Source organism: Mirounga leonina, unplaced genomic scaffold (assembly GCF_011800145.1).
Source record: "Mirounga leonina isolate KUSES-001 unplaced genomic scaffold, KU_Mleo_1.0 Mir_127, whole genome shotgun sequence".
NCBI classification, from domain to species: Eukaryota; Metazoa; Chordata; class Mammalia; order Carnivora; family Phocidae; genus Mirounga; species Mirounga leonina.
The window spans coordinates 51,848,814-51,871,025 of NW_023270316.1; the positions used below are offsets into that span (position 1 = coordinate 51,848,814).

Here is a 22,212-nt window from a genome sequence, read left to right on the forward strand (position 1 = left end):
TACTCTGATTTTGTTATTCCTGTTGCCTTACACATTGTTGGCACTCAACAATGGTTAATTAATTGATTGATTCACTGTGCCTGATTCTGTGTAAGCCTAACTTTGATTTCTTTCAGACTTGGAACAGATGGGCACGTAGTTTTAAGACATTAATAAACATTATAAAACATGATCTTCTTTCTCTGAACTCTGTGCCTTGTTCGCTATAAGAATAAAGTATCCACTTGAAGGAAGAAATCAGATTTAATCTAAAAGGCATGGTATAGCTGTGCAGAGCCCAGACCCTGTGGTTGAAAACAAAGTGCTTAGTCGGCATTGCTAGGGAGAATCAGAGCACAAAAGAAGAGAATACCCCCAGGCCCCCTGCACAGCCGGACCTTGAAATCAAACAAATGTGCTTTTATAAAACAGGCACATTGTAAGGTGCCGTCAGAGAGCACTAGTTTGATAAAGGTGACATTTCCAGAAAGTAGGTACTTCTTTTGTATCAGATTGTTAACATGTGAGCTCATCATATTTTATTTACAATTTTTTATTTAGGAAAACAGCTCAGAATGTTCACACTTCTGAAGACTGGTCAGTAGGAGAGTATCTAAAGAAAATTGATTGATTTGCTAATACTGCCTGGTATTTTCTGCAGAAGCTATGCCCTAATTAGTATAATCTTTGTGTTGGTTGGTTGGTTAGAAATTACATACTAAAAGACTTAGAATTTTATATTTTCTTTGACCCAACAATTTATGAATTTATTCTAAGGAAACAATCATGAATAAGCCTAAATATATAGTTACTAAAATATTGATCAAAGTATCATCTCTAAAAGTGAAAAAATGAAAACAATCTAAATGTGGAAAGTGGGGAATTGATTAAATTGTAATCTATGCACATAGCCATTAAAGTGATGACAAACAATATTCAAAGACATGGAAATTGATCTTATGGTCACAGGTTATCGAGCTGTATATAAGGTATGATCCTATTTAAAGCATATACACCAAAGTGTGCCTAAAGAAAACAGACTAGAGAAATACACACCAAGTAGAAGAAGAGAAAAGGCAGCACAAATGAATAGAGGGCCACAGGACAGCCACAGAGCACAGACAGATTGGCAGAGATAGAAAGATTAGGAGTGAAAACACAAACACAGAAACAAACAAAAAAACTTAGGAAAATATTGGTTTGAAGGAATTAAAAAAAAACCATATGCTTGAATCAACTCTCAAGATAAGAAAACCAGTGAAGCTTGTGTGTAGTTGGTGCTGTAACAGATTTCCACAAACTTAACTGCTTAAGACCACAGAAATTTATTCTCTGACAGGTTTGTGTGTTAGAAGTCCAATCAGTGTTCTCAGCGGGTCAAAGTCAAGGTGTTGGCAGAGCTGTGTTCCTTCATGGAGTCTCTAGGGAAGAGTCTCTTTCCTTGCCTTTTTCAGCCTCTAACGACCACCCATGTTCCTTGGCTTGTTGTCCCTTCCTCCATCTTCAAAGTCAGCAATGCTCTATCATCAACCATTCATCCTTTGTCACATCTCCCTCTGACCACAGCCAGGAAAGCTTCCCTGCTATTAAGGACTTGAGTGATTCCGAGTTATCTCCCCATCTCAAGGTCTTCAACCTTCATCACATAATGGTCATTTGGCCACGTGATTATGGGGATTTGGACCTGGATATATTTGAGGGGCTGTTATTCTGCCAACTGCAGGACCCTTGTAAGCATAATATTTCTAAGATTCCTCCATGTTGTTGTGTGTGTCAGTAGTTTGTTCTTTCTATTGCTGAGCAGTATTCTGTTGTATGAACACATCACAGTTGTACATCTATTCTGTTGATGGATGTTTGGGTTATTACCAATGTTTGGCTACTATGAATAAAAATGCATTTTTAGGTTGTTTTCTATTTCTCTTGGGTAAAGATGTAAGAGAACTGCTAGAATGCAGGGTAATCCCATGTTTGACTTTTCACGTGTTAATCAGTCATTCATAGATCTTTTGTCAGGTGTGTGTTCAAGTATTTTGCCCATGTTTTGCTTTTACTAGGCTGCTTGCCTTTTTATTATTAGTTTGTGGATGGTTTTTCTATGTTCTAAAAACAAATCCTTTGTCAGATACATGTATTGCAATATTGTCTTTCAGTCTGTGGCTTGTCTTTTTCTTTTTGTAATGGTGTCTCTGATGAACAAAAGTTTTAAATTTTGATGAAGTCTGATTTCTCAAAAGAAGGTCAAGGAGAGACCTGGAAGTCAGAGTTTAATTTCACAGAGGAGGATTCCACAGGACTCTGAGGAGAAATGGTGAGGTGGTTAGGTGGATATTCAGGACAAGTTGTAAGGAGAGAGTGGTCAATGGTGTGAATGCGGAAGAGATGCCAATTAAGACAAAGAACTAGTGTTAAAAATGTAAGAAGTTGTCCTGTTTCAAAATCATAAGCTGCCTCAAGTCTTTTTCTGGAAGGAGACCTGTGGGACCAAATGACCTTTTGGAACCAGAAATGTGTGTAAATCCCAGCGTGAGGCTGTATGGTTAATTTAGGTTCAGGGCTGGTGAAATACAAGGCTCCCCACCCCTCCTCAGGAAGGAACAAGGTCACACTTGAACTGTGAGGTCACTTATCATCTTTGTCAGTATGGTCATATGGCCGGGACCATAGGAGCCCCTGGAGTAGGAAACGGAACAAGTCAAAAGGCTCAATGGACTACAGGTTTAACCTTTGCCTTTTGTCTGGTTCTACAGCAGGAGGAACACAGCAGTGGACTCATGTAAGCAATACGAGATAGGTAGGAGCATGTTAACTGAAGCATTGTCTGCGACAGAGAAAGACTGGAAACAAGCCAAATGTCCATCAACTGGAGAGTGGATAAATAAACCCTTCTGTAGTCACTTAGTGGAATTCGATTTGGCAGATTCAGTGAATAAACTCGATCTGTGTGTATCAACATATGTAAAGACAATGTTGAGTGAAAACAAAGCATGTTGCAGCACTAAAGTAGTTATGTAAATTTTAAAACCACATAAAGCATTACTATACATTTTTTTACATAAACATATAAACATAATTTCAGTACAAAAACATAGACTAGGAGGGTACTTACCAAATTCCTGGTACTGGTTGTCTCTGGGGAAGGAGGGGGCGAGGGCTGGAAAGGACAACCAAGGGGATATTGACCTTGTCTGTATTGTTCTATTTCTCTTATTAAAAGAAGCACAGGAAAAGGTGGTCAATTTAATTACTTATTAGGAAAATGTAAATGAAAGCCACAGGAAGAAGAAGGAGGAGAAGGAGAGGGAGGAGGAGGGAGTGGGGAAGGAGAGGGGTAAAGAGAAGAAGAATTGCAGTCAGGTACCAGACACAGTCACCAGAATGGCTAAAATTAACAAGTCTAACAATATCATATGTTGACACAAATACGGAGCAACTGGAATGCTCATACATTGCTGGGAGTGTAGATTCATTCGACCACTGTTGGTTTGAAAACCGTTTGTCAGTATCTTTGAAAGCTAAGCATATGCCTATCCCGTGATTCTGAAATGCCACTCCTAGGTATAAACCCAAGAGAAGTATGTGCCCCAAAAGAGATATACAAGGCTGTTCATGCAGCTTTGTTTATATTGGCCAATGACTAGAGATAATCAAACCAATTTGCTTATACTACTTCTAGATACATATCCTAGAGACTCTTTATCATGTCCACCAGGGGACAGGCCCAAGAATACTCATTGCAGAGCCACTTACAGTAGTGACAGCAACAACACCAAAATAACAATGCAGGTGTCCACCAGCAGGAGGATGGCTTAATACTGCAACAGTATAGATGAATCTCGAAGACATTATGTTAACCAAAGAAAGCCAGATATAAAAGAACACATACAGTGTGATTTTGTTTAAGGGTTTTCAAATGAGAAAACCAATACCTGGTAACAGAATTCAGAATAGGGGTTACCATAAGGGTTACTAATGGGGTGTTATTGACTAGAAAATGGCATTAGGGATCCTTCTGGGGTGCTGACAAAACACTGCATCTTGATCTGGTTGGTAATCACGCAGGTGTATACATAGGTAAAAATTTATCAAACTGTACTCTCAAGATCTGTGTACTTTACTGTATGCCATTTTTGTATCAAAAAATATCCAAGGCAAAAATGACAATGTTAACATGTGTTAATTCTCAGTGTGGATACAGAGTACCATTACCTAATCCTCTATATTTTCCTGTATATTAAAATTTGTAATTAGGAAAGAGAGAGAGCAGTAGTCCTCCACAGCCAAAGTGACACCCATCCTGGAGGGGCCTTTTGCCCAGCCATGTCCCCCACGCTTGGGTGAGTTCCCTTACAAAGGAGTACAGATGACAACAACCAACCAACCTCTCCTAGTAGAGACAAGGCTATCTTCATTGTCACTCGCTCAGGAAATTGACACGGCTCCTAAAAAGTGGGGCTGTTTTGTAGGCTCTTCCGAAGGTCAGCCTGGCTGATTCTTCAGCTGACAGGGACTCGGAGCCATCCTGCATGACCTGGGCTGGGGTGTCCACCACCCTGCATCCCAGCCCTGGATAAGAAGGCAGAACTGCGTTTGGAAAGCAGCTCCCTGGCCTCAGTTTCCAGATTGGTTGCTGCTCTGTTAGCCCGGGCATCACCATTGGGTGCCATGCAAGTTAAAGAGCATGAGGAAGGAAAGGAGAGAAAAAAAAAAGAATTTAAAAGGGAGGTGGGAAAGGTGCCTGGGTGGCTCAGTCGGTTGCCTTCATGATCCCAGGGTTCTGGGATCGAGCCCTGCTTAGGGTGCAGCCTGCTTCTCTCTCTCCCTCGGCCTGCCACTCCCCCTGCTTGTGCTCTCTCTCTCTAATAAATAAATAAAATCTTAAAAAAAAAAAAAAAGGAGGTGGGGAAAATAAGAAAAAGAGATAAAATGAAAGATGCTTTGCCTTGTCCCTTCAAGAACCTGGGTGATCTGCTTTCCTACTTGGAGCCTTACAGTTCTTCACCTTACAGGTGGAGGAAGGGAGGGTGTGGTGAAGCCCAAAGTGGCTCTGAAACCAAACAGACCTGCCTTTCCATCACTGGAACTGGACTGGCAACCTACTTAATCTCTGGTGCCTCAGTTTCCTCACCTGTGAAACTAGCAGTAATTCCACCTGTCAGGATCGCTGTATGGGCTGGAAAAGGTGCATGCCAGAACCTGACCCAGGAGGCTCTTGATAACCAGGGTAAGGTGCCTCTCTTCCCTCCCAGGCCAGTTTTGTGGGTCAGAGACCCTGGCAGCCTTGTCCAATAGAACTTTCTGCGATGGTGGTCGTTGAGGGCTTAATATGTGTCTGGTGAGCCTGAGGGATTTGAGGTTTTCATTATCTTCTATTTTAGTTGCCTTACATTTGCATAGCCACCTGTGGCTAGTGGCTGCCTCCTGGGACAGTGCAAGGAGAGTCATTCGGACCATGACTGGGTCCCTCGCGAGACGGCTGGGCAGGGTTGCCCATTGGTGCGGACACTGAAAGGCGCTGGGTATGCACCGCATCTACGCAGTCATTTCTTTCCCTGACAAAAACCCCTCCGGAATAAAGTGACGCAAGACCCCCTGGCAAGAAAGCCCAGGACAGAGTCAAATTCCGGGCTCTCGGATGGGAACAGTTAAGGCTTGTAACCGCGTGGACTCCACGAGTTCTGTCCCTCTCATCCTCTACCCTCTCCACTCCGTCTGCCACAATCCGTAAGTCCCCTGGGGAAATGCGGTGGGGACGCGGGAGCCTCCCTCTGCGTGTGTGACACCCGTCTGGGCCTCCCAGGGCTACTTTAGGCTTCGCAGCAAACCCCAGAGGCTCAGCTCGTCCACGTCACAGATGCGGAAACTAAGGCTGGAGGAGTAAAGGGCACGCGGCAGGAAGCGCGGGGGAGCTGCGGCCCAATCGTAAACTCTTCGGGGCTCTGCTGGCGACAGAGACACTTCAGCGAGTCGGGTTGTCAGGGCGCGCGGGCGAAGCGGCGAGTACATATTTGGGGCTGTAACCCGGGCTCCGGCAACGCACAGTCACTGCGGTCCCGCGGCGGGCGCGTGGCGGGGGCGGCGCCTGAGGGACAGGGGCGTCCCCGGCGCCTCGGCTGGCGCACGCCCGCCGGCCCCGCCCCGGCCCGCCTCCGCCCGCGGCTATAAGACGGCGGGGCTGGAGGGTGGCGGCGGCGCGAGACGGAGCGGCGTGCGCTCCGTGCGGGAGGCGACGCGGCGCGAGCGCGGCCCGGCGAGCGAGACCCGCAGGCCGGGAGCGCGGGCGGCAGAGCGGGCGCCGCGCAGCTGCGGCCTCGGCGCGAGCGGCTGCACCGTCCCCGGGCTCAGCAGCCCGCCGGACCCTCCGCCGTGCGCGCGGGGCCGAGCCCGCCCATGAAGCCGCCCGCCGCGCAGAGCAGCCCCGCGGCCGCCGCGGCGGCAGGTGAGTGCGGGGCCCTTAAAGCCCTGGCCCTTCAGGAGAAAGGGGTCCCGGGGCGTCCCCTTACCCGCCGGACCCTGCCCCTGGCGGGTTCGGGCGTCCTCCCCGCGCCGGGCTGGGGTCCTTACCGGGCGCGTCCCGACCCAGTCTTCCCACCGCCACGCGTTCGCACGCGCCCCCGGGGGGACGAGCGTGGGGACGAGTCCCCGAGGGCGCGTGGGAAAGTGTTCCGCTGCGTCGATTAGCTGGGTGACCTTTGGTCGGCACCCTCACACGGCGGAGGCTCGGTTTCCGTGTCTCTGAAATGGGCCGGATAATAGAACCGCTGCGGGGGCTGGTTGAGAGCATGCAAAGAGAAGTAACGGGCCGCGACAGCGGGGCCGTCACTCGGCACGCGCGCCGTGAATGTTAGCTATCCTCGGGGATGGTGGCGGCCCCCTCCTGGCCCCGGGGCGCGATGGCCGCGCCGCCCCGGCACCTGAGCCCGCCATCCCTGTCCCCAGCCCCGGCCCTGGACTCGGCGGCCGCCGGGGACCTGACGGATGCGCTGTGCGAGTTTGACGCGGTGCTGGCCGACTTCGCGTCGCCCTTCCACGAGCGCCACTTCCACTACGAGGAGCACCTGGAGCGCATGAAGCGGCGGAGCAGCGCTAGCGTGAGCGACAGCAGCGGCTTCAGCGACTCGGAGAGTAAGTGTGGCCCCAACGGGGAAAGTGCCGGAGCCCGGGGAACTCCCAGTAAGGAGCACTGGGGACTCGGGTCTCAGTGTGCTGATCTGTAAACCGAGGGGTGGGGCCCAGCGAAGCGAGCCCAAGGCACCGAGCCGTCCTAGGACGCCCGCGGCGGGGACAAGACCCCTGGGGCTGTGGCTCAGAGGCTCTTGGAGGGCCAGCTGGTCTACCTGCCGCCTGCAGGTCTCCAGAAGGCAGGGGGGTTTCAGCAGCTTGCCTTGACCCAGCCAGACGGGACTCCTGGGACCTAAGCCAGGCTTTCCCACAGTTACCTCTCCTGCCGTCCCCTGCCCTTTTCTCTCTCTCTGCAGTCATTTTTTCAGAGTGTGTGGGGCAAGTGCCACAGGAAGGGGGGTGGAGGGAGACATGGGAGGGCACAGTGCTGAAAAATTTGTGACACCAGGAAAGGTTTCATAAGCTGCTGTTCTTGGGATTTTTGAAATAACTTCTTGCATTATTTTCTTCTGGCTCTGAGCTCCCAGACTTTCTGCTGCACGGCGTGCAGTTTTCAAAGACTCTGGCGCAGTGGAGTTCCAGTGTTTTAGAAAGGGCCCCTGTTTCTTCAGGCAGGTCCCACCACCGGGACTGCTGGCTTCCACACCGCCCCCCACCCCCGCTCGGGCTGGAGAGGGAGCCAGAGAGCAGATGGAAATAGAGGTGCCTCCTGGCCGCTTTTCTCATAACGGAGACTGACTACCCCTGGGTCTCTTTGTCTTAAACAACCTTGCAAGGAGTGAGGCAGTTTTTTTTGAGGATCAAATGGTCTGTAAGGATTATAGACATCTGTTTAGGTGTCAAACAGCAAATTTGGTGACTTTTCAATATTATGTGATTGTTGGTTTTCAAATTCTGGATGACTTACTATTTTTCAAAGTGAACTTTTCTGAGTTATTCTTGAGACTTCATTGCCTGGATGGGTTACCAGCATGAATGTCACTCCCTTTGCTGCCCTTGACTCTGGAAGTGAAAGCAATGACACAATGACCTCTTCTTGTGACTCTCTTCTCTTGAAATCTGAAGCTCTTCTTTGTTTCTGGGAAAAGACGCAGTCCCAGACCTCAACATGAGCTGTCCTCCTGAAAATGAATAAAGGCACTCGTCACCCTGTCCAGGGTTTGAGTCAGAAACCTGGGGTCCCTCTTGACTTTCCTTGGCAGCCCTGCCCAAGGGTTAGATTTAATTGCAGCTTTTGAGGTGGACAGGAATGGAATAGTGTGCTGTTAATTTTCTGTTTTGTATTTTTGGACTTTATGGGTAATGACTGGACCGCTTATTTGCAATTTCAAAGGGAAATATAAAAACTTTTTAGATTTGTCTCAATATCTGTGGCCAAGCTTAACTATGTCTCCTTCTGCTGGGGCATGGAGCAAGTTATTTATCAAGTACCAGTTCTCTCCCCCACCGGAAAGAAAGCTGGGACAGTCTGTCCAGTGCCGCGCTATTGCAAAGAACAACTCCTTTCTAAACCACAGCCGCAGTTGGCTAGACTATGGTCTGAGCTGGCCCATCATATGGGTGATTGCAGTTCCCTCGGGGTAGGATTTCAGATTGGAGATCTGTTTTCAGGGGCCTCAACGAGAAGGCACTCAGAAACACATTCTTAATGATTTGGGGGGAGATATTTGGAATATTCTATAGTTTCTCTTGGGGGGGGTGGCGTGTGTGTGTGTGTGTGTGTGTTTTGCTTTCTGCTTTTGTTGTTAATTGTTACGCGGACCCTTAGTTTGGTGGCTAGAGGAGTAATGGGGATGGTATAAAGAAAACTCAGATGACAGCAGTCTTCCTTATAAATGTGTAGTTTGTTCCCCATAAGACTGGTTAGAAATAGTGTTGGCAGAAGCAGCGTGTATCCAAATAGTAATTTCTTGAGGAAGCATAGTGTGCTTAACTGCCACCAAGAACTGAGCACAAACATTTATTAGACATATTTGTCTGTTCAGTGCTTTTCTGAGGCAGAGAATGTTTGGAAGAGGTGGATCCTACTGAGATTTAGGCCACCAAAAGGGAGACCTACCAGGATAATGATAACAAGAGCAGCTCACTTTTACCAAGCCCTTACTAGGATTATTGTTATTATTTATTAGCTCTTACTAGTAGTGATCTCTTCGCTGTGCTTTAAATGTGTTATCTCATAGAACCTCTACCACAGTCCTATAAGATAGGCACTATTATCTCCATTTTTCTGATAAGTACAGAACCACGGGGGCCCTCTCTTAAGACCTTGCTCTTGTCACCATGGATGGTTAGCTGGAATGGGAACTAGGTCCTCAGGAATAGACTTGAAGTCCTGTTGGACCCGAATCACAATCAATAGTGGTTGTGTCTGAGGGTGTCTCTTCAAGGCAGTGGTCATCTGGCCGGGTCAGTGGGGTCCAGACTGAGTTCTGTCAGAGTCCTGGGCAATAGCTGGGCCTCAGTTTCTCTAGCTGTGAAATTGAAAGGATGCTATTTAGTAGTGCTAGTCAAAACAGCCATAAGCTCATGGTTAGGAAGAAAAAATTTGCTCTGTTTCATGCTTTCAAGAAAACATTAAAATGCATACGCCAGGCTCTATTACATAGATCAGATACATTTGAGCCGGTGTCTTGCATGGAAATGTTACATATGAGCTATGTACCTTAATTCTCACTCTGCCTTCCACCTACTGCTCTATCACTCAGAAAATGTACAGCCGCCTTACAAGATTACTCAAAGCAGCAATTCTGTTTTTTGAAGAACCCTTCCTTGGGGGCGCCTGGGTGGCTCAGTCTGTTAAGCGTCGGACTCGATTTTAGCTCAGGTCATGATCTCAGGGTCGTGAGATTGGGCTCCGTGTGTGGGGCTCTGTGCCGAGCATGGAGCCTGCTTAAGATCCTTTCTCTCCCTCTCCCTCTGCCCCTACCCCTTCCCACTAAAATAAAAAAATTAGGGTTGCTTGCATCCAAAGAAGAAACATAAACATCCCTTCCATCCAAAGAAGCAAATTACTTAGATAGAAGAATGTGCATTTAAAAAGAAATACTCCCTGTTCCCACTTACAGGGGGTCCTCCAGAGATGTGAAGAGAACCAAAATGAAAATTGCAAGATAACGCCACATGATGGGTGGAATTCAGATGGGGGCTGATCAAAACAGGCTTGTTCCTTCCCCTAAGACTTGGGTCCAACATGTCATCTCAGACACTTTGGTGGGAGCTGTTTTAACGTCGGCAGTAAAAGGGCAGTGTAATTAGGAGCCAGGGCAGTGTTGTTCAACCTTGATCCTTAGAGGTGCTCCAGAGGTTGTAAACTTCTTTGGTTTGAACTTAATTAAAAATATATATATACTGTTTTTCAGTATTTTCAAAACTGTAAATGCACACCATGATTCCTCAAATACGCTTAATGAAATTTTAACTCATGATTACAAAGTTTTAACCAACGTGTTAATTTGTTTCCACCGAATGATTTTATGCAAAGTTTATAATATTAACTTGAACTTTAAAAAAGGTGGTAGGAACTTCTCTCTTGGCTGTGTTGGGGTTTCGCACACCTTTTTCCTTTGAAGTGGGGGGATGGGGGGTGCGAGTGTTTTGCTACTTAACGGGAAGGATCCGAAGGCTCCTGTGTATGCGAGGGATGTTGTGATATTGTAGAGCCGTTTCAGGGAAAGAGGAACTGGCTTCTTTAGCATGTGCAAGACCAGAAAATTTGTCTGTCTTTGCCTAGAGTCTTCCAGCTTGCGCACCTGCTGGACCTGGGTGCCAGCATGACAGGTAGCGTATTGGCTGATCTGGCATAGGAACTCCAGAGACTGGAATCCGAACTTGTTCAAGCCAGGAGAGAATGCCAAGTTCAGAGCCCCCAGGGTGCCCTGGCATGGTGGTAGGGGTTCCAGGTGGGGGGCGGGGCTCACTCTGACGGAGACCTGGAGAGGTGTCGAGGGCGGCCGAGCAGTGCCAGAAGGGAAGCTGGGGTGATAGTCTTGAAAGGAGATTCACGCCCCGCCCCCGCACGCCCCCCCCATTCCCTGTGGCAAAAGGGAAACAGGTCCAAGGCTTTCTTTTTCCCAGTTAATTACTATAGTTTGCTTGTCTTCAACGTGTGGGATTGTTCTATATTTACAGGAGCTCTGGGCAAGGCTTACCGTCTGTGGCTTTCCTTCCCTCTGGAGTAGCACATGTCGGCGCTAACCCTAAATTACCTTTCTCCCCACCCCCAAGCTCAAAAAGCACAACTACCTTTCAAACAAGCTTCTGTTTTTACAGCTGAGTTTCTCAAGCTGTGTGGGTGAGCACTAAAGTTGGATGTTTGTATATTGAATATGCTGACATTTCTTGAGCTGGTGTCTTAGAAAACTTGGTCCCTGAGCTCGAGGTTCCTGGCTTCGGCTGGCCAAGTTGACTTGCCAAGGACATTTCTGATGGGGCTTTGAGATGCTCATGAGATGGGGCTTTAGAGCTGATTGAAGTAGATGCTGTGGAGCCCTGAAATATCTAGTCTTATCACCTGCCAAGGTTCCCCAAATCATCCCCGTATGTGCCCCTGGAACCCCTGTTAATAACAGCACCTGATATTGGGGCGGGGCGGTCATACATTAAAACGCTATCAGCCAGCAACACGTTGCTGTCATTTTATCAGACTGACTGGCCGTTGTTTTGCAAGGGATAGAGTTCCAGAGGAGTGAAAAGAACAGGAAGTCAAACTTTCCTTACCTTCTCATCTACCACAATGCCTTCCATGAGATCTTCACGGAGGGTACTTAATAAAAGTCCGTGGAGTGAAATCTTATTGGATAAAAGGAAGCGAGGTCTAGAGCTTGGGCTCCTCCTGTGTTGGTGGCTTGTTTTAGGGAGGTTTCCTCTCAGGTGCCTCCGAAGATAAGCTTCTCTTAATTAAGAGTTTTGCTACTCTCTGAGGGAGTGGAGGAAGCCTGGCCCCAGAATCTTGATGGTTACTATTCTCTGTGGCGACCTCTCCTCTCCTGGACATGTCATCCTCCATTTCGCCAGGAACTTTAGAATAAAATCATGAAAACCATAGGAATCATACATGGAGTGCCTCATTACTATTCCCCTTCTGCTGCAGAGGAAACTGAGGCTCAGAGATGAAGTGATTTTCACAGGGTCACACAGCTGTCACGGCCTCCCATCCTGAACGTCTCTACCGTGGCAGCTTCTGCTGGGCTTCCTAGTAGCTTTGGGCTTCTGGAAGTTGCTTTCTTCATGAATGACGTGTGTACAGTATTACCACAGGGTGGAACTAAACTGGGGACAGGTTTGGCTCAAGGATGCTGGGGGTTCATTTCCTGTTGATGGTTGAATATCTTGGAGCCTGGAGTCAGGTCTGGCTCAGATTGTGCGCTGAAACTCATGGAGAGAGAGAGGAATCGAGGTGTGGCAATGTGCCGGTGTGACGTGTGTGTGTGTGTGTGTGTGTGTGTGTGGTTGGGGAGGTGTAAGGGGAGAGGGGAAATGGGGAAGGGAGCACTTGCTATGTTGACATGCCTGTGTGCGTGTGTTTATATATAGATACTGTAACCTAGTATTTTTTTCTCTCCCTCCCTCATTGGGGGAGTAGCATGAGTTCATTAGCCGTAAGAGAAACTTCTGATTATTTTAAGTTTGGTTTGCAGCCAAATTTATTAGGCAAGTAACAGCCGGTTTGTCTATATATTTTCTAAGTTTGAGGAAAATACTTGGATCAAAAAGGCATTTTCACACCAGGTTTTAAAGGCCAAGAGGTCCACTGTGGCAATGTCCTGGTCCTATGACTCATTCTCTACAGAGTTTCAAAACCACCTGAGTGACCCGGAGTTTTTCCTGAGTCCTCATTTTGCAATAGCCTTTTCCATGTTGACATCATTTCTTCCCTGAAAACTCAATGACATTAGTCTACTTGTCTGTGAGGAAAAACAAATTGTGTGTGCGTGTCTCCCCCACCCCCACCCCCGCCTCCTCCAAAGGATGAGTATATGTGGCTGGGAAATTGTTGAGTTGGAGCAGAAGAGAGATGAAGTCCAAAGTCAAGGCTAGGGCTGGTAGTGCAGGGCAGGGTGGAGTGAGGTGTGATGGCAAAACTGGATCTCAAGGACTGACTGCTTTGGGGAGATAGAGACCAGAGGTGTGGCCACTAAAGTCTGGGCCAGCAAGTCTCTGGGCTGGGCACTCTGGGCCAGGGATGCAGGTGATGCTCTCTAGTGTCCTTCAGAACCAAGATTATGTGCCAAATGCCTCATATCCCTTCCTTCTGGCTCAGGGGTCTGGGCACGAGGTCGGCCTCCCTGGGGGCCCTCTCTGGTTTCCTTGCCTCTTAAGTCTTACCTCATCTTTTCCCTACAAGTTTCTCAGGTTCTATTTGTGGCAGTTCTCCTCCCTATTATGGGGTGACACACAGTAATGCTCTGCTGTAGGTCTGCAGCAGATGTGACCACTTTCTTGTATGTAAGGGAAAGGCTTTCCCTTGAGAAAATCCAGACTGCTCTAGAGGTAGGCTCAGCTGACAAAGGCAGAAAGGCTTCCCCAGCTGAGTTCCATGGAGTGCAAGTGTCCTGAGAAATATTAACTTGCTGCCATGAAAATTGTGTCCCATAGTTAAATTTGAGAAATAAGGCCAAGCTGGTTTATCATAAGACTTCTCAGGGACCTTAAAGTGGGAGGACACAGGAGGAATCTTGAGGGGTGCTCAGTGTTTCTCAAACTTAGTTGATTACATGGTTCTTCTTTCCAAAGGACCAGTGTTCTGAGGAATATATTTTTGGGGAAGTACAAGAATGAGGTTTGGTATTTTGGATCTTAGTAGGTGTTCATCATCAAAGCCCTGAAAAGTGACTGTGGTCCTTTTAGGTGACTTGGGCTGGACCTCTGAAGGGAGAAAAAATCGGGAAGGTTGGGCATGTTTGGAAGAGTGGACAAGATGAGTGTGTAGGTCAGGAAGACGAGATGGCGCTGGGGCCACCTGGTCAGAGGAGGGTGGGAGGAAAGGAAGCTGGGTGTCGTGCCTGAGAACCTGAAGCAGCCTTTTTAGGGATGAAGCTGAATTCTTTTGGGATGAGAAACCTCTGGTTGTGAAAACCCTTTTTCTTCTGAGTATATCTATATTCTGAGTATACCTGCAACTTAATTCAGGTTCACTTTAAGTTATGGAGACCAAAGAAAGATGTTTTTGCCTCCTCCTGAGTTGGACGTCCCTGGATTGAAGTGGTGAATCCCAAAGAAGAGTAGAGTCCTGGCCAGGCCCTCTTGATTCAGCTGCCCTCTCTCACCTGAAGAGCCTTTCCAGAGCTCATCTCTGCCACAACCATGGCTGGTTTTGTGTTTTGCTTTAACCAGGAAGGCTGTTACTTTGTGACCTCACAGACCACATCCTGCTTCGGCTGGCTGCTCTGCCTTTGAGCCCTTTGAGTGGGTGCAGCTCAGCCACCAGTTCCCTTCTTGTGTCACGGCCACATGGCTGGGCTGGCCGTGGGTTGGTTTCCTCCTTCTTGGCAGGGTCTAGAGAAGTAGACTCTCAGAACTTAAGAGCTGGAAGGGACTTGAAGGATTATGAAGCCTTCCCATTTTATTGGTGGCTAAGCTGAGGCTCACAGATACTGTCTTGCTCAAGGGCGCCTGAGTCCCTAAGTAGCTGAGCTGGTTCCCTTGACTCCCAGTGCAGCCCTGCTCCTGGGACCTTGCCTTGCTCTTGCCCTGGTCTTTGGGGGTATGACAATAGAGGGAGCCACAAAATCACTCAAAGTGTCTGTAATTGACAACCTCTAGAAGAAGTATTTATCTCTGACCCTCTAGCTTATCCTTAGAGTGAGTGTAGGTTCTCAGGAGAACCATGACAAAGACTCTCTTGAGCAGCCAGGAAGGATTATTATTATTCTTTTTTAAACATTTCTTCAAAAGATGTATTTATTTTAGAGAGAGAAAAAAAGAGGGGTGGAGGGGTGGAGGGAGAGAGAGAATCTCAAGTGGACTCCCCGCTGAGCATGGAGCCCGGCACAGGGGCTCGATCTCACAACCCTGAGATCAAGACCTGAGCTGAAATCAAGAGTCAGTTGCTTAACCGACTGAGCCACCCAGGCACTCCCAGGAGGGAGGATTATTAACTAATGGGAACAAACCTTGTATTTGTATTTTAGAGAATTCAGAGGGCAGAAGGGACATTTTTTAGGAAAGAGGATTCTTTAGGTCTAAAATCCCAAACACCCCGAGTCAGCCAAGTATTGGCTTGGTTGTCAGTTAGACACCTGGACAGTGGGCTCCTCTGTGTTGCAAAGGAAGCTGATCTGGTCATGAGCATCCTATCTCACTCTCCATTTGTTAGAGAAGCAAGGCCCCTGGTGTGCATGACACACACACACACACACAACACACACACACGCACATTCCCCTGCCTCAAGTCATTTCGGGGGCATAAATATAAAATCTGGAAATCAACCTGTTTTCTTTACAACTTTGCTCCTTTTAGAGAGGAGCTGTTGGTTATCAATAGATGTGGCCTGAAAACCACCTTGAATGAGTTACTTTTTCTTTCCTGAAAGGTGCAGATTCACTCTACAGGAACAGCTTCAGCTTCAGTGATGAGAAACTGAATTCTCCAACAGATTCCGCTCCGGCTCTGCTCTCGCCGGCTGGCACTCCTCGGAAAGGTAGGCTCATTAGCTGGCGTGGGAGCTTTTTGGCTTCCTTACGGCCTTCCCCTCTCTGCCTTTCCTCTCCTCCCCCTTATCCCTGACCAATCTTCCCCAAACGTGTGAAACAAATAGAACTAACATCCTCACACGGGACAATGTGAAGTGCAATTTGTTCTTTCTCAAGATTCTGATCAGTGTGAAAATGAATCAGATAAATGGGGGGTGGGGAAAAGAATCCAAATTCGCAGGGAGAGAGAAAACCTATATTTCCAGCCTCTGTTTTCTCTCACATGGTGTAATCAAGACTGCCAAATGACAGTGCTCTCTCCCGGACTGGTTGGTTCTAGAATTGAAAACTCAGCAGCAGTTAGGCTTTGCAGAAAGTGGGATTCTTTCCTTTTTTTTTTTTTTTTTTTAAAGATTTTATTTATTTATTTGACAGAGAAAGAGACAGCGAGAGAGGGAACACAAGCAGGGGGAGTGGGAGAGGGAGAAGCAGGCCTCCCGCTGAGCAGGGAGCCCGATGCGGGGCTCGATCCCAGGACCCGGGGATCATGACCTGAGCCGAAGGCAGACGCTTAACGACTGAGCCACCCAGGCGCCCAAGTGGGATTTTTTTCTTAACTAGTTGACCAACACTTTCAGATTACCAATTTAACAATTAAATGGGGTCATCCTCATGAGACAAGCAATGATCTAACATGATTTAAAATAGCAGCCCCAGCCTGGCTCTACTGTGGTATTAATAGACCTAAAAAAAGTTTTTAAAGATGCATGAGCAGTTTCTTATTTTTTGGAACTTGTCAAGTGTCTCTAGCTAGAGAGCTGAATGTTCTGTTGTATTGGACAAGTGCCCTTTTGAAAACAAAAGGAGTTTTTTTCCTCAAGAAACATTATACTGCTGAAAATAGTTGCAGAATGCAATAAAAATGGAACACAGTTAAGAAAGACATAGGAAGATTCTATTACTTTTCTCACTCCTGGCATTAAGGAGGAATTTCCCTCTTTTTCAAAAGAGTGATTTTTAAATTCTCCTCTCAACTGAGCAGTGTTAGCACCAGCCAGTGGGATCTCTGCCATTGTCCAGCTCCTTGTGGGTAGAACGGAGCTATTGAATTCAGAGAGACAGAGCAGTCTAGGAAGTGACTTCAAACGTGCCCAGATTTGCTACCTGATCCTCCAGAGATAGGAATTAAAGACAGAGAAAAAGCTCTAGTGGCAAATTAACTCTAAAAGCGAAGAACAGGGGCGCCTGGGTGGCTCAGTCGTTAAGCGTCTGCCTTCGGCTCAGGTCATGATCCCAGGGTCCTGGGATCGAGCCCCGCATCGGGCTCCCTGCTCCGCGGGAACCCTGCCTCTCCCTCTCCCACTCCCCCTGCTTGTGTTCCCTCTCTCGCTGTGTCTCTCTCTGTCAAATAAATAAATAAAATCTTAAAAAAAAATAAAAAATAAAAGCTAAGAACAAGGAGCTATTTGTAGCCAGCAAGGGTTAATTAATAAAACTATCCAGGAATGCATTTCAGAGAAGGCATGAATGATGAGCTCTACAGGGAAACGTGTATATCTCAGGATACAGAGGGAACAAAAGCAAGATAAGGACCTGTTGCCTTGTGCGGCCACCTGGATGGGATGGGGCTGTTCCGGACCCGGAAGCCTCACGTTGCCTTCCCCGTACCATTTTGACAAAGCACGGTGGCTCTTCGTTAACATTTCATCCTGGAGGGACTCAGAGCGGCAGTGTTGCCCTGGGGTGATAGCACAAACAAGAACGGGTCAGAGGTGAGGCAGAGCGGGCAATTGACTCTGGGTGTCCGCTCTGCACAGTGCCATGCTTACCGAATATTTTTTGATAGATAATTCATATCCTACATAATCAAAAAATCAAAACTTTATTTTTTAGAAAACTTTTTTTTTAAAGATTAAAAAAAAATTTATTTATTTTAGGGAGAGTGAGCCAGAGAGAGAGAGAGAGAGAGAGAGAGACAGCACAAGTGGGTGGGAGAGGCAGAGGGAGAGGGAGAAGCACACTCCCCACTGAGCAATGAGCCCGATGTGGGACTCGATCCCAGGACCCTGGGATCATGACCTGAGCTGAAGGCAGATGCTTAACCGACTGAGCCACCCTGGCGCCCCAAAATCAAAACTTTTATCTTCTCCCCTAGCCCCTCACTCCCCCTGCCCTTTTAAGGTAGTGAAGGGAGATTCTCCTTCCAGGTTGTTGGGGTGGGGGTGGCTGGAGGGCTGATGAACTGAAAAAACAAGAAGGAGACTTTTAGGTGAATCTTCAGAATCAGTGTCTGAATTGACTATAAGAAACACCAGAGCAGACACTGAGGGTTGGTATAGGACACTTGAAAATAATGTCTCTGTAGATGCAGGGATGCGAAATGGGGTCACATAATCCTGGGAACCAAGGGCGGCATGAGCTGTTGATATGGAAACTGAAGGTCGATTCTTGTTTTTCAGCCAAACTAGGAGACACGAAAGAGCTAGAAGACTTTATTGCTGATCTTGACAGAACATTAGCAAGTGAGTACATGCCTGGTATTTAAAAAAAAAAAAAAAAAAAAAAATCAAACAGAAAACCAACCAACACTGCTGGTAAAGTGCCATAATATTTACTACCTTGCTTAGGGGCAGGAAGTTACATCATCAGGCTTCTTTGGGTTCCAAAACAGAACCCTAGTGGCTCAGAAAGAAATTCTGAGGATAATCTTGCGTTCATGTGGATCGTGTGTCTTTCCAAAGGGTGAGAACGGGCCACCAGCAAACAATGACATTTTGTTTGAGAAATGCAGAGCAGTTGTTAGAGCAAGATGGGAATTTTACCACCACGATGGCCCGGCAGGCTTTTCAGAGGAGAAATGAGCCAACTGACCACAAAAGCAACATGCTAACAAGCCAGGCGGTTCCATCCCATGGGCCAGGGAAGTCCTCCCAGGTTAGATCCAGGGGCTTGGGGAGGTCTGACTTCTAGAGGGTCCCAAAAGAAAGAATTGGCCTGGGGAGACCCTGTAACCAAAGGCCCACGCCAATCAGTGAAAGACCTGGGTTAAGTACACACTACCTTGTTTACCATTTGGCATTTGCACTAATGGTACCCCTTTTGTGTGACCGAAAATGTGGGGAACTGAAGATATCAGACCATAACTACAGCGTCGGGAGGGGAGGGGCCTCCAGAAGATGGGGCCCTGAGATTCAGTCTACCCCCTGTGTTTCAAAAGGAAAGGACTGCAAGAGCCAGAAGGATCAGCTAGAGCTTCCGGGGTAAAAGTTTCAGCAACTCTACTCTTGGCAATCACAGAGCAGAAGAATTTTGTCCTAGCCCCTTAATTTTTCAACCAAAGAGTTGATTTTCCCTAAGAAATATTTTATGCTATACTCTGCTAAACAGCCAGGTCAAACCTGAAAAATGAGATCCAAAGCTGGTTATTTAAAAATGACTCTGTTCCCAACACTGAGACCTAACTATCAGGTGGAAAGTCCTTGTGTATTTTCTATTTATTGGAGAATTTTATGGCCCATTCTCTTCCATGCGGTACCATCCCACATCAGAAGACCAAGGCCTGTTTTGACAGAGATTATGGTAATTACAGCACAATTTGTATGAGACCCATCCATGGAACAAGCCTGCCTACTTCATGGAAATTGCAGCTGGCTGCCCAGTTGTACCAGTTAATCAGACATAGATTACGTGGGAAGCCTGCCGTTACGTTTGGTGCTTTCATGCCTGTGATGGTGTCATCTGGTTAAGCAGAGGCGCTGGAAACTTCTGTGAGTGGATAACCTTATTTATCTCTTCTTTACAGGCATGTGAAACAAGGAGAAGCTCTGGGTCCTTTCATCATAAGGGAGAAGCTTCGGAAAGCTCCAAGGACCTGGTAAAATGAGAGCAGACAGAGATGAGCGCTCACCTGCCACCAGGCCATTCTCAGGCTTGTCCTAACACCAGCCTTTGAGATCATCTCTGGGCAATTTAGACAGTGACACTGACTTGGTTTACCAGCTTACAGCTTATTAGAACAGATGATCCACGCTAATATTCTATTTTCTCTCAAAACCTAGCTTTCCCGTAATTTAAAGTGCTTTTGTGAACATATTTGTAATTAATTATATATAGTTGGAAACAGTAATATGCTTTTCCCAGTATAATATATTTTTGTATGCAAATAAAATTTGAACTAGAGTGTGTATTTTTGTTAACTTCTTTTTTTTCCCCTTTATTTCTTTCAGTGTATTCCCAGTCAAATAATATTCTGGTGGGAATAACACACCTCTTGACATCTAACAAGGGCCTTGGGTGCCGCCACGTTGCTCTAGACAGTAGGCTGGTGAATTTAAGGGTCACTTTGAAGATGCTTCAGTACTCCAGAGGCGAAATGTTGGCATATGATTCGTGGGAAATTTTAATTTGAGGATTGTAGAGTTTTTTAGTGAGGTATAGTTGACATACAATATTATATTAGTTCCAGGTGTACAACATAGTGATCTATGCATTACCAGGCGCTCACTGCATTAAATGTATCTGTCACCATAGAAAGTATTACAGTGTTATTGACTATATTCCCTATGTTGTACTTTTCATCCCTGTGACTGAGGGTTGTAGTTTTGGTGGAAGTTGGGTTTCTCTTCCATCTCTATTCTCCTCATATCTTACCACCTTTTCAGGTGCCATGGGCTCTTCCCTTCAATTAAGGGAAACACTCTTTGCACTCAAAATCCAGGACTGAAATATGAAGGAACGTTGGGGCAGCTGAAGGACTTGAAAATGATGGTGCTCTTACCAGATCTGTGTGCGAAGGAAGATTTGATGGTGTTGGCCTTGATGCTTGTGTTCAGGTGGCTTCCGTGGAGCTGGAGGGTTCAGATGCAAAGTCTTCCACAGAGGTGGGCTTTGCATGTGGAAGCCAAAGACCACCTCCACTCCCTGCCACCTGCCTTTTGGGGAGGATGGAGAGAGCACAAAACCAAGAAAGTCCATAATTTTCTTATCTGTGCTTTTCTTATCTTTAAAACCTCTAAAGTAGGGGCGCCTGGTTGGCTCAGTTGGTTGGGCGACTGACTCTTGGTTTTGGCTCAGCTTATGATCTCAGGGTTGTGAGATTGAGCCCCGCGTCAGGCTCTATGCTCAGCGGGGAGTCTGCTTAAGATTCTCTCTCCCCCTCTCCCTGTGTATCCTCCCTCCTTCTTAAGTGTGCATGTGCACTCGCCTCTCTCTCTCAAAAATAATAATAATAAAAGCTCTAAAATAACCAGACATTACTTTGATAATTGGAATCAAGCTATTTATAAACTCCAATCCTTATGTTTCTATAGGATACAAGTCCAAAACATAAGTACTCAGTTTTTATTTATATCTTCAGAGGCTAATTACCATATTTGACCTGTGTTTTAGGCAATCAGGAAACAACATGACCTTTTCTTTAACCTTTGCCTTTTCCTCAGTTTCCGGGAAAGCTTTTGGGTTGAGCCCAGATATTTTCTTCACTTCTTTATTGAGATAAAATTCACATGCCTTAACATGCATCCTTTTTTTTTTTAAAGATTTTATTTATTTATTTGTCAGAGAGAGAGACAGAACACAAGCAGGGGGAGAGGCAGGCAGAGGGAGAAGCAGGCTCCCCACTGAGCAAGGACCCCGATGCGGGACTCGATCCCAGGACCCCGGGATCATGACCCGAGCCGAAGGCAGCTGCTCAACCAACTGAGCCACCCAGGCGTCCCAACATGCATCCTTTTAAGTGTACAATTCAGCGGTTTTTAGCATATTCACAGAGTGTGCATCTTTGCCAGTACTTGATTCTCTGTCTCTCTGGGTTTGTCTATTCTGGATGTTTTGAATACATAGAATCATATTGTATGTGACTCTTCATGTCTGGCTTCTTGCCCTTAGCATACTATTTTCAAAGTTCATCCATATTGTGCATGAATCAGTCCTTCATTCCTTTTTATGACTGAATAATCCACTGTATGGATATGCCACATTTTTTTATCCATTTATTAGTTGAGGGACATTTGGGTTGTTTCTACTTTTTTGGCTAATGAATAATGCCATTATGAATATTCATGTACAAGTTTTCGTGTGGACGGATTTTAAAACTTCTCTTGGGTATATAACCTAGAGTGGAATTGTGAAGTCATCTGATAATCCTATGTTGAACTTTTTGAGGAATTGCCAAATTTTTCCATAGCAGCTGTGCCATTTTACATTCCCATGAGCAATACACGTGGACTCTCCTTTCTCCACATCCTCACCAACACTTGTTATTGTCTGAATTTTTGAATAAAGCCATCCTATTGGTTATGAAGTGGTAACTTACTGTGGTTTTGATTTTCACATCCCTGATGACTAAAGATGTCGAACAGCTACTCATGTACTTATTGGCTATTTGTATATCTTCTTTAGAGAAATGTCGATTCAAATCTTTTGCCCATTTTTAAATTACGTTGTCTCCATTATTATTTTTTTTTTTAAAGATTTTATTTA

The 22,212-nt window shown here is 46.4% G+C and overlaps 1 protein-coding gene across 1 annotated transcript; it reads left to right on the plus strand.

Annotated features, from left to right (window-relative positions):
- The first annotated feature begins 6,256 nt into the window (after nt 1-6,256).
- Nucleotides 6,257-19,916, plus strand: RGCC (regulator of cell cycle). Its single transcript, XM_035003299.1, has 5 exons — nt 6,257-6,418; nt 6,919-7,104; nt 15,633-15,740; nt 18,192-18,254; nt 19,535-19,916. The coding sequence occupies exons 1-5, from the start codon at nt 6,370-6,372 to the stop codon at nt 19,540-19,542; spliced, it is 414 nt and encodes a 137-aa protein (XP_034859190.1). The 5' UTR covers nt 6,257-6,369; the 3' UTR covers nt 19,543-19,916.
- Nucleotides 19,917-22,212: the final 2,296 nt, after the last annotated feature.

Bases quoted from the DNA above. Each gene is read 5' to 3' on its own strand.
- RGCC (XM_035003299.1), top strand. From the start codon at position 6,370: ATGAAGCCGCCCGCCGCGCAGAGCAGCCCCGCGGCCGCCGCGGCGGCA. The intron at 6,419-6,918 runs GTGAGTGCGGGG...CCCTGTCCCCAG, and splicing joins CGCGGCCGCCGCGGCGGCAG to CCCCGGCCCTGGACTCGGCG. The intron at 7,105-15,632 runs GTAAGTGTGGCC...CTTTCCTGAAAG, and splicing joins CGGCTTCAGCGACTCGGAGA to GTGCAGATTCACTCTACAGG.